We start from the raw sequence: 12,124 nt of genomic DNA, 5'->3' as shown, positions 1-12,124 counted from the left end.
CCTCTCAGGGGTTTAATCACACATGCACCACTCAGTCTGTCACTGGAAAGTTAACAAATACCCTCTGTGGTTGTCTGAATAATAATGTTGTTCTTGTTTGAACAAGAACAAACAGCCCACTTAACTTTTAGATATAGGTCAAACGTCAGAGATGATCAGAAAATGTCATGATTAATGTTTCACCATTTCCCTGAAAACATGTTGTGAATTAAAAAAAAAAAAAAGCACATCACATCTAAGAGCAGTTTAAGGCAACAGGAACAGAAATGTGCCTTCTGTTATATGGAACCCTTCACTTGCAGTAAGCGCTCCATTGCTCAATTTCTACCAACAGGTTTTGCATTAGGTTTACCCAGATTTCTGTTCAACCAGCACATTCAGATAAAGTTGAGTTTGTTAGATGCCATGTGACATTTGGGAATACTGGACCTGAGATGTCCCTATTGACTGATGTCATCAGCCTGATGACATTGAAGAGAGCTCAAAGAATAAGCGTGCTGAGGAACATTTTGTTGTATAACTACACTATATATGTAGTATAACTACAAAATGATATGATGGGTACTGAGGAGGCTGATGGTTAAGGTGAGTGGTCTTGATACACCGCCTACTGAAAACATCCAGAAGCCAACATAAACATTAGCAAAGGCATAATGGAAAAGTCTAAGGCTTCTCTGATAAGCAATTCACATACTCAACTGACCTTCACAGAAACAGTGTTTTGTGGAGAAGATGAAAATTAAGATCCAGATGTTGCCTTAGAAACCAGTCTGTTTTGTGCAATTCATCCCTACAGTCCTCTTGTGATAGTCTTATTCAGTGCACTAACAAGGGTAGACTCATGACCCTTTAACCAAGATGCTGTCCAAACACAAAGGCTCCTGTACCTTTTCAATAAAGGTTAAGATGCGTTCTGCATATAAAGTCTGTATTAAGTCTTAAGTGAATAAATGCAGTATGAAGAAAGTCTTAGAAAACAATTGCTTTACATACGATCTAAGATGCTGTCTTCCAACTTTTACTTAAGTAAATGGCCTCTATTCCTACAGTAGAGAAAAATGGGCTTAGGAATTAGTATACAACCATTCATTTATGAAGAGTCATGCTTCTTACTTATCCACCACATCGTTACTGAAATCCAACTGATCTACTTAGCAGGCTTTAATGTCACTTAATTCAATGTTAAACTTCTTTTAACCTCTCTCCCATCTCTTCCCCTCTCCACATTAGACAACCTTCTTCATCAATTCACAGTGTAACTCAGTTCACTTAAAAGAGCTAATGGAATTTATGACTCCAAAAAGGCACCTGTTTTCAAGGTACTTGCATTACAAGATGAGCAGAAAACTTTATTTTTCTCTGCAAAACATCAGAAGTTACAACACTTCTCCAACAAACTAGGCCCAAGAATCACGTTGAATTTGCCATTAGTATGTATGACACACACATTTCGTATGTATGACACTCACTCGCCCCTTTATCCCTTCGTTCTCCACAGTACACTGAAAACACAGTGGAACTGAGAAGTGACACTAAAATGTATGGGTGGAAGTACAGCACAGCAACAGAGAAAAGGGGACTATGATAACAATGTCACAGAAAAAGATCATAAGCAAAGTACAGGAAGCTGGGGCTTTAGCTTCCTCATCTCTAATCTATTTCCTTATTTCAAATGGCATGCTAATTTCTTACTTGTCATATGGTATGCTCAAGTTATCCAGAAATACTTGATTCAAACTTCCATCTCCATTACCAGCATATCTACAGTTCCTCCACCTGGGCTGAGCTTACTGAATTGACAAGTTTCTAAAGAGCACTCAAAGTTTCTAGGGAAGAATAATAGCAGTGTCTCAGACTAGATAAGTGCGAACCCAAGACATTTATTTGCCTGGACAGAAACTGTAGAAACACTGAGACAACATCAAGGTTCTGTTTTATCAGCTGTGCAAAGAGGCCATATCTGCATGCAGTCAAAGCATCCAGGAACAGATTGCACTCTGATATCTAATGCAAAGCCTTACATCATCTGTTTCACTCAAGAACTTGATCATTTTTTGTTTATGTTTGTAAGAGGGCTCAGCACCAAACATTATAAACTGAAGCAAATCCTTTACAAAGAAGGAACCTGTATAAGGTCCGCTGCAAGTTGTGCAGCGGCTCTCCTATCTCTACTTGCAACCACCTATATGCTTCCCTGCACCAGTACACTGATCCTTTCCCAAATTTTGCTCAACCCAAATTCTTCAGTAGCCATGATACAAGACATGATGGTTACTTTGATCAGAGGGAGAGTTAACTCTATCCTCATTTATTATAATTACGGTAAAGGCTTTGTCACCTTCTCTTGCAATTCTAAAGCTCTCAGCAAAAACAGAAGGAGCCAAGAAGAGAGCAGTCAGAACGAAGATACTGCTATGGAATTTCTTAGAGAACACAAATCCCCTGAGAATCACTTTTTCTTCTTAATGTATCTTGACTGGTCAACTCACTCCCCTGGATCTACCACAAATTCCAAAACACAAGTACTTTTACCAAAGAACACAGATATTCACAGGAGTTTTTAAACACGTAAGGAACACAGGTCTGATGATTACAAAGGACTCTGGGCTTCTCCACAGCACTGGAACAGCACTTTCGTTAACAAAACTGCGGTACTTGCTTAATTTACTTGCTTGTTGAGATTTTTTTTGTTAGGTGATCAAACAAGGTTGTCCAACAGCAGCTCTGCCATGCCGTTCACGTGTTCATACTATTTCTGAAGCACAAGGCAAGAAGCCTGACAGGGATCAGCTTGGTACAATCCCAGCACTCCTGACAGCTTAGCTGAGTAAGCATTTAGCCAAAGTTTTGCAACCTAGTACTCCCACATGAAACACACATCAACATGTGTTAAGTGCATGTGATTTTTTCAGAAGCATCAGTGGATCCAGCAATAGAAAGACTACATTTATGATTCTCCCCTCCTACTGGTATATTTTAAGAAACAGTGCAAAGTGGGGTTCCTACAACGTTACACTAAATGCATGTCCTTGGGTATCGTGGGCTCCTCCTTTAAAGATGTCCACTGTAACCATTGTTGCTGTATCTTTCCTAAGCAGAAAGAAAACTGCACTACGCTTGAAGAACGCTATCAGAGTTGGCAGAGGCTCTTAACAGGAGAAACACAAGTTTGCTTTTTGCTTTCCCACTTCTGTCTGGCATGCAGTGCTCCATAAACATGGAAAAGTTGCAGATCTTTCAGATCCTAGACTGCCCTCAGCTCTCTCACATCAGAAACCAAACATTCTTTTGTGAGAACTACCATGCGCTACGGGATTGAATGCAAACTTTCTATTAGTTTCTGACAGCTTGTGCAATCAGATCCTGTTAGACCTCCTCTGCATGCTCACTCCCCAAGCGGGAAGTTTCAGTTCTAATTTTTCATCACTCCACAAAAAAAACCACAGCCTGTGACAGTAAAGCTGAAAATACATTTAAAGAACATCTGAAATCTTGGCACAAGGAAAGTCCTGCACAGGTCTGCAAACAACAGTACTCTTGAGGTATGCATACCAATTATCTGTTTGATACTTCCTTTGGAATATCTAGAACTATCTCCTTAAAATACAGACATTATGAAATTGCATCATTTTTGTTTCAAGTATAATTTTTCATATTTCTACTTTACACTACAGATAGATACGCTGCAAAGGTAAATAGATTGTTTTCTGTCCTTTAGGAAAGATCTGAAGTTGCCAGCTAAGATAAACTCTTCTGCGCTATGTAACATTTATTTGTGCTTTTCTGGTACATTCTTTCTCACGCTTCGGCCAAATTTGTTCCCCACTTAAAAGAGCTGTTTCTGACACACTAAAAGGAACTCAAGAGTTTAAAAATATCAAGAATGCTGAAGAAAGTTCACTATTCTGTCTGGCTTTTCCTCATGAAGGCAGCCCAGAGTTTTAAATATACCGATCATAATCCAGAAGTTACCAAACGCAGAAGACAGTGAGATCAGCTACAAGAGAGATCAGTCTTTTAAGACACACTTCAAGATTTTCTTTTGTATCATCTAGAACACACATATTTGCTAACTAGTTAAAAGCAATATACACAAAGTGAAGCAAAGCTGTATGTTAATACACCAACAGAAGAAGCTGTTGTATTGTCAAATGTAAGCCAGAGTACCACTTGCAGTGCATGAGCAACGTTAATATCCACACTGCTCAGGAACCCTCCAAATCTTTAATTTTGCTTCCTCTTTTTACTATATTCTCTTCCATAAACAACTCTCATTTAAAATTCATCTTCTCCCAGTGGAGAAGAAAGACTCTCCTGAGAGGGCAATCTTAGAAAGCAAGTCAAGTTTTAACAGTTGTGAAATGCCACAGCACCGCAGTAGTAATTTGCAAACCCGTGTGCATAACTGTCCACTTCTTGTCTTTCATACAGAGACTCCAGCTTTTTAATCAAAGAAATTCCCTGCACAACATTCCATGAAAGTTTTAATACAAGACACTTAGAAGTCTAAAAAAAAAAAAAAAAAGAGTGTCAATGGAACAGAATTAAACCCTTAGAATTATGATTTTCATAAGCTTCCACTTGCAATATAGGCAACTACTAGAAGCTTCCCTAAATTAACGTTTCAAAAAATCAAGTTAGAGCAAATAGACCAAGGATTGTCCTACCAGCAATTATTTCATAACAAGTTACATGGAAAGATCAAAATCACTAACAAGAGACCCCAGTTTCAAAAGCCTCTCCTCTAAGAACCTAAGACAATACAGAATAACTACCTGAACATTTCAAATGGAAGATTTCATTTTTTTCTGCTGCATCAACCACTTCCTAAGCAAAGTATTGGAGCAGAAAGCGTGAAAGTAACATTAACTGCCATACATTTGATATTACTGCCTTCGACATCATCTATAGGAATAACCTCATCTTTCAGAAAGTATATCAGGCCTCAAAGTAACACCCACTGATCTTAGCATCAATTTTCCTTGAAAAATAACTTCGTAACTGACTCTGAGAAGTGCCAACAGCCACTTGAGATGCTCCAAGTAGCATCACAAAATTAAACGAATTAAGTAGAAGAGATGATGAACTCTTTAGAATTTGAAGACTTCTGTGAAGAAGACAAAAGGCAAATTGACCATTTTCCTGACAAATTATTATGCTGGCTCTGCAAGATGTTCATACAATCCCATCATATTCTAAGGTAGGTGCAAGCAAGACACACTTACAGCAAGAGCCACATGAATGAAGTTACCAGTACCAAGCCTAAGTAGATCTTTTCATATACAAGACTGTCAGAGACAGAAAGCACAGTTTGCTTACGCATTAGCTTTTATGTGAGCTTAGAGCCATTTATTTCAATAGCTTAAGAAAAGCCCTACAGATATTATATTTATCAGCATCTTAGACAACAAAATGCTGAAAAACTTTATCTCAAGTGACCGTATATAGCTTAGATATATAAAATAGAGTCAATTCTAATTTGTTTTCAGTCTGCCACGTGTGCAGAAAAACTGAAGTACTTCTAGTTAGTTTAGAGCTCTGAATAAGAAAGTATTTCAACATTCTGCATGATGTGACAACCCCCTTCTGAAGTGTTATATTTATCTAGACTTTACCTAGCCTAAATCCAACCCTAACGCCTTGTTCCAAGCCTCCACCAATTACAAGTGTCTCCACTGTGCTCACATTACAGCCCAACAAATGTATGTGCTAATACTGGCTGCAGTTGGTGACGAACGCTTTTCAGTGTGTCACACAGAACAGTACCCTATTTTGACAGAATTTCATGTCAGAAAAGGAACAAGACAACCAACTTCAAGTTTGTCAGGTACCACTCCCTGCAAGAGGAAAAAAAAAGAAGCTCAAATATATGAACACCTATCTTCTTACGTTCTCACGGTAACTGTGACAGTTCTGGAGGTATGTATAGTCCAACAGGACTGAATCCCTGAACTTCTTTTACAATAATATTCTGAAGTTGGAAATAACTGTTTTTTCATAATCAAACCATTCCCAACCAATGGAGTCTTATCTAAAGCCAACTAAGAGACAGAAAAAAGCCAGTGCCTAACTATCTAGCTGAAAAGTTGTTTCATAAGCTACGCTACTATTTTTAATAAAAATGCATGAATCAATTCTGCTTCTATGAAGAAAACACAATACACTCACATAAGCGTAAGAACCAAAGGACTTGCTCAAATGATGTTCAACTAAGCTTAGGGAACCACTCAACAGAAGACTGCACATTCCCGCATTATTAAAAAAAAAAAAAAAGGTAGCCAAGTAGCCTGTGGCCTGTTCCTCTTCCTAGCCAAGAAGCTAGCCACAAAAACTGCTGTTTGCATCCTCCATTGGGCCCTATCCCTCTTGAGGTGTTGCTAAGCCCAGGGCTGCAAGGAAGGAGAACAGAAGATTTAAACGTGAGCGCCAACACCAGAACACTTCCTCAGAAAATCCACTTTCTAGAGGACAAACAGAAGCAGGCCAAGGACTGGGTTAACTGAACTCCTGAGCAACCCTGGACCACCAGACCTTTGGCTGGGCAAACCAAAGCAAAGGAGAACATTCCCTGCTTCCTAGTTCCATCCGCATCAACCTTAAGAACATATACTCAAGAGAGTGATCCCATATCTCTGTAGAAAGTTCACACATTAAAACAGAAGGTCTTTTTCCAAGACAAGGAGCTCAGAGTAGATTTATTTTCTCAGTATTACTGCGGCCTACATAGTCGAGACATTCAGATTTACCAACCAGCATGACAGGGCAAGTTTTAACCACTCGGTATCACAGTTGGGAAGTTTACTCTAGCAGGCTGAAAGATCTTCTCCTCTATTAAAATTATCAGATTTTAAGAACTTAAGACTAGGACAGAAAAAAATAATCAAATGCATGCTCGCGGAACTACACAGCTTATCAGGAATCAAAACCATTTATGTAGGTTACAGTCAGAGGTTAACCACAGAATAGGAGTATGAACTGTCCCAACAGTCACACTATACTACAACTAAGCCCACATGTGTTCATCACCTTCCCAAAAACAGAACTCAACAGTACTAACTAAGAGCCATATGGACAGTCAAAGAAACTACAGATGTTCTAGCCGTTGCTGCTATTGACTTTCCTAAACACGAAATTCTTTGTCTCCACTCCTCCCACAAAAAGCACGAAAAATAAAGAACTATTCTGCTGTTATAGCTATTGCAATATAAAAAAATAAGGTCTGAAAGAGGAAAAAATTTAAAAACAAAAAACAAGCAGAATACTCTCTACTACTTCTGCCCTGTAACCTCTAGCAGATCTCAAACTAGCAGCAGAATCATTCTATGCAAGCCACTTGTATTCACGTTCATGCATGGCTATAAACATGCCCTACTATCTATACAAAGAAATATTAAGAAATATTTCACACACGTTTATACACCCCACGTATCTCTCCTCAATGAGTGCAAGAACAATACAATCTCCAAGAACCTTCTAATGGTCTCACATCCCAAAACTAGCTTTTCACACAATTTTTCATTGCTCCCAATGAGCAATGGCATGATTTTTCATTCTGATGTTAAGAGTCTCCTTAGATGGAAATGGTACACTTCCATCTTCATATGTTTTGTGAATAGAAAATGGTAGTTTCTAAATCCATTCCAAAAAGTTGCTTCCTTGTATTAAAGATGTCCCCAAGTAGTATGGGATTAAAAAAATGCTGTGAAAATAAAAAAAATCAAACTTCAACACAATAGTATTTAGTGTATAATCACATTCTTATTCTAAATATATAAGAAAAGCACATACTAGAAAAATAATACATAACAGGTCCAAAGCCTGCACAGTCTGCTGTACCGCTGAAGAAACACCTCATCCTGCCCAAGCCTCAGTACACATACACAAAGGTAACCTGCTTAATTGCTTAACAACTACAGTCAAACCTTCGCCCTGCAGGAATCCCTGGTATCCAAATGTGCACCTTCTCTGAAATGGGTAAAAGCCTTACCTCGTCGATTCTCTATTAACCATGCATCTTCTAGATTGAACAACACATGAAACTGCTTTGTGAAGAAAACATGCTAGAAAACAAGGTATCAACAGATTACAGCAGAGAATAATCAGGATATGGGTTTACCCCCAAACATCTAGCAAGCTTCACTACATCACTTTAGGAAGGCCAGTCTGTTTCAGCATGCTCCATCCTAAGTGGGAAGTTTATAGAACAGCGGAACCCCAAACTGTGCAGCACAGACCGCCTGAGAACGCAGAGTTGGATTAGCAGCAGTACATCCTGTTGCAGAAAGAAACTGCCCTTCCCCTTGACCTAATACTTACTGTTGGCTCCCACATCCTCAGCTACTCCAGAACCTCTCATTCTCAGGTATGTGAATCCCAGTATCAGAAAGAACAAGCATGCAGCAGTTAAGAGGAACATGGACAGGTAATGTGCACTGAAGCCTCCAGTGGTGGATACCTCCTCTCTTTTGAACTGTTGGAGAAGCTCCTCCTCGGGCTCGGAGAGATTCTTCTTGTAGGTGTTTTTCAGGTAGGTGTGATTTGAACCCGTATGATTGGAGTGGTTGAGTCTGAGGGAGGCGCTCCCGCCCGGGGGGAGGCTGTTGGTAGCGGAATAGATCCTGGGCTCGGCGCCGTAGCTGCCGGCGGCCCCGCCGAGGACGTGGTTGTTGGTGGCCTTCCTGGAGGCGCCCGGGGGCTCGGCGCCGTCACCGCTGTCCGCGCCCGGGAGCGGCGCCGCGGGGGCTCTCCTGGACGGGCCGAGGCGGTACCGGGGGCCGGCGGGACCCGACTCCGGACTCTCGCATCTTCCCCCCGCCGCCGCCGTCTCCTCGCGGCTCCCGCCCCCGTCTCGGCTCCCGGCAGCGGCCGCCCCCGCCGCCCCGTCAGTCGCGGCGGCCGCGCCGGCACCGCAGTCCCCGCCGGCCCTGTCCCGGCCCGTCTCCATCGCGCCAGCGCCGGCCGCGGAGCATCTGCTCGCTATGAATGGGGCGGACTTGCCGAGGCTCCGTCTGGGCCGGCGGGCCCCCGGCTCCTCCCTCGGTACCTGCTGCCGGGCCGCCGCCTCCTCTTCCTCCGAGTCGGAGTACTTGTCCCCGCCGCAGGCGAGCAGCCGGCTGCCGTTCACGGTCCGGTTCTTCCACCGCCGCTGCTCGCCCTTCTCCTCCTCCTCCTCCTCCGCGTCGTCCTCCTCCTCCTCCTCGCCGCCGTCCCCGCGCTCCCAGGCGCCCGGAGCAGCTCTGCGGGCCGCCGCCGCCCCCCACCAGGCGCTGGGCTTCCGCCGGGCCGCCTCCTCCGGAGGGGCCGGGCCGCCGCTGCCGCCGCCGGGCCTCGCGCCGCGGAAGAGGGACGAAGCCCGCTCCCTCCTGCCGCCGGCCTGGCCGCGAGGGCTGGCCTCCGCGTCCGACTCGTCCGAACTGAAGCCCAGCAGCACTTTGCCGCCCCCGGCAGGGGGTGCTGCGCGGCTCCGCCCGCCGCCGGCGGCCCCGGGGAGGTAGGGGTGCTCGGCGCCCGCCAGCCGCCCGCCCGCGCCCGCTCTCCCGGCGCCGCCGCCTCCGGCCGCCGTGTTATTGTTGTTGCTGTTCCGGGTCTTGTTGGCGCCGCCGCGGGCCCCGGCCCGCTCCTCCTCGCGCAGCTTCTTCAGCTTTTTCAGGTAGACGGGCCGGGTGCTCTCGGTGACCGGCCCCGGAGAGAAGCCGAAGCGCCTCAGCTCCGAGAAGAGCTCCTCATCCGTGAGCTGCGCGGCCGCCGCCATTTTCCGCTCCCCCGCCGCCGCGGCGTTTCCTACCCACGCGCCGCGCCGCGCTCCCCGCCGGAACTGACGCGTGCGCACTCGGCTGTGGCCTAGACCCGCCCGTCACCCCCAGGCGCCGCCCGCCCCCGGCCTCGGCCCGGCTCCGTCTCCGGCGCCCCGCGAGCCGCCCTGCCCTGCCCTGCCCTGCCCTTCGCTGCGCCGCGCCCGGGGCAGGGGATGGCGACGGGGGCGGCTCGTTCCCGTCAGCGGCCGATGTGGGAGGAGGTCGGGGGCAGGCGGTGGTTGGGCTGCAGGAGGGACCCTTGAAAGGCGCTGCCAGGGCGAGACTTCAGCGTTCCTCGCTCAGATCGAGCACTGAACGTCTCCTAACGCCTCTTTCCAGTCGCAACACTGAATATACACCCAGAGCGCACCTGACGTGGGCCGTCTGCTCCTTCCCACGCACCCGCTCCTCACCCCTCGCTGAGCTCTCTTCTTGTAGAAGGATGGGCAGTGCTGTGAGGAGATGTTGCTGTGGTATGCTCAGTGGTGAGCGCTCCTGGAAGCTGCGCCCTGAGCATCACCCTCCTTAGGGCTACCGTTGCCTGGAGACTTGTTTTCTTTGGGAAAATATATTCAAATATAGCACCGTGAAAACTAACAACATACATCAACGTCTGTTTGTCAGATGTGTGTTTGTCAGAATGGTTGTGCCAAATGGCATTTCTCAGCATGGGGCGTGTGCCAGCCCTCCTGGTTGCCCCTTTGCATCCCGGCCTCATGCAGTGGCTGCAAAGTCCCTTTCTGACCTGTGTGCCTGTGTCTGTCCATCCCAAATGACAAACTCGGCGCCTCCCCCCTGATAAGCGTATCATAAATGCAGCACTGTTTCCATTTTAATCTGACTACAACTGGTCTTGTAGCAATGCACACACAGTGGTCCAGAAGCAGGATCCGGTGGTAAGAGCAGTTGCATGTTTTCTGCTCTGGGTCTGCTGCAGTGAGGGATGTGGCCTGCTAATGTCAGAACTGAAGTTGCTAACCTCAGTCATGGAGGAACATTTGCAGAGGAGAAATTCAGATGACTGTGCTGAAGGCTGGCCCAGGCTATAGAGCAAGAAGAGTGTCATGAAACCATCCTTCATAATGATGATGGATTGTCATGATTAACGGCTGTACTCCACCCTTCATTTCTGACAACCACCTGGTTGCACAGAGCCAACCATCTGATCTCAGCCTCCTCAGCCTCCTTTAACATAACTTTTCTGAAGCTGAGGTGTCTGTTACTGGGGTGATCTGTGTGGTGCTGCTGCATTCCACATGCGAGGGAACCATTTCACGTGCAACAGTGCACTTTGGAGCAACACACTGAGCTCTGCGTATACCGAAGATTACACTCAGAATAAACTCTAGCGTACATTAAACCACTAACATAAATGCACCCACTGACTTATCTCCCCACCTGAAAATACCTAACTGATATTCCAAATGCCATAAGAAATGCTTCCAACATTCCACTCCTTCTCTTCAGAGTGCTCAGCCCAAGACTTCCAGCAGCTCTTTGAGCTACACTGCTGCATATGCCCCCACACTCAGTGCTTACCTCCTGCTGCCTATGGCACTGCCCAAAGCACCAGCAGCCAGTCCCAGGTCTAATAACAGTGGGACAAGTGCACTCCCAGCTACATGCTGACACTCTTCTTTTATGAGATGTGTCTGTGTGTGCTGTTCTAGAAATGTAGATCCCTTGATTTTACCAATATTACTCATATATTCCAGCTTTTTATGATAGCAAGGGCATTAATTAGTTTATAAACCTGTTTACTTGGCAGCAGGAGGGCAATAAATACTATAGATTGTCAACAAATTAATCAACTCCTGCAGAACTACATAGTGCAGATACACTGAGCAGCTGACTGAAAAGTCTGTATATTCCAAGTCATGCTTTAAAATGTGTGCCAAACTATTTTGAAATGTTTCAAAAATATGTCTTCTGGTTGATACTGAAGTAGGGATACTACCAATCCCAGTTCTCCATGTTTGTTTATTACTATAGATTTGTATCAGTATCTCCAGGTAACAGATTTTTTCAGCAGATGTCAAACAAAGGTAATCTTTTAAAGATAACGACTGATAATGACTCCAGGGACTGTGGGGATCATTCTTTTGGAAACTTTTGGCTGTCAGTTTTCGAACAAGACGTTTTGCATTTTCCCCTCATCTTTAAGGACTGACGTTCTAAGGATATCTCTGGTTCTCCCATCTAATGAAGTGGTTCTTATGCAAGTCAGCAGTCATGTTCCTACTAACCTCACTGGGCATGGGATTTGAAGTAGTATTTTAATTCTGCTTTTATCTTTCTTTCCTGATTTCAAGTTTGTGTGATATCTATGA

The 12,124-nt window shown here is 44.9% G+C and overlaps 1 protein-coding gene across 2 annotated transcripts in view; it reads right to left on the bottom strand.

The window, feature by feature from the left end:
* LEMD3 (LEM domain containing 3) overlaps window positions 1-9,837 on the bottom strand; it is a 50,483-nt gene extending 40,646 nt beyond the window's left edge. The window contains exon 1 of one of the 2 annotated variants that reach the window (XR_002434599.1): window positions 8,317-9,837. Coding sequence is in view for 1 of the 2 variants with exons in the window: in XM_021385088.1 (XP_021240763.1) it covers window positions 8,317-9,751 (1,435 nt within the window). In the remaining variant the exon portion in view is untranslated. The remainder of the gene's footprint in view (window positions 1-8,316) is intronic. The other variant, XM_021385088.1, reaches the window with a different exon arrangement.

The sequence above is a fragment of the Numida meleagris genome, chromosome 1 (genome assembly GCF_002078875.1).
Source record: "Numida meleagris isolate 19003 breed g44 Domestic line chromosome 1, NumMel1.0, whole genome shotgun sequence".
Taxonomy (NCBI): domain Eukaryota; kingdom Metazoa; phylum Chordata; class Aves; order Galliformes; family Numididae; genus Numida; species Numida meleagris.
This window is presented reverse-complemented; position numbering and strand designations above follow the sequence as displayed.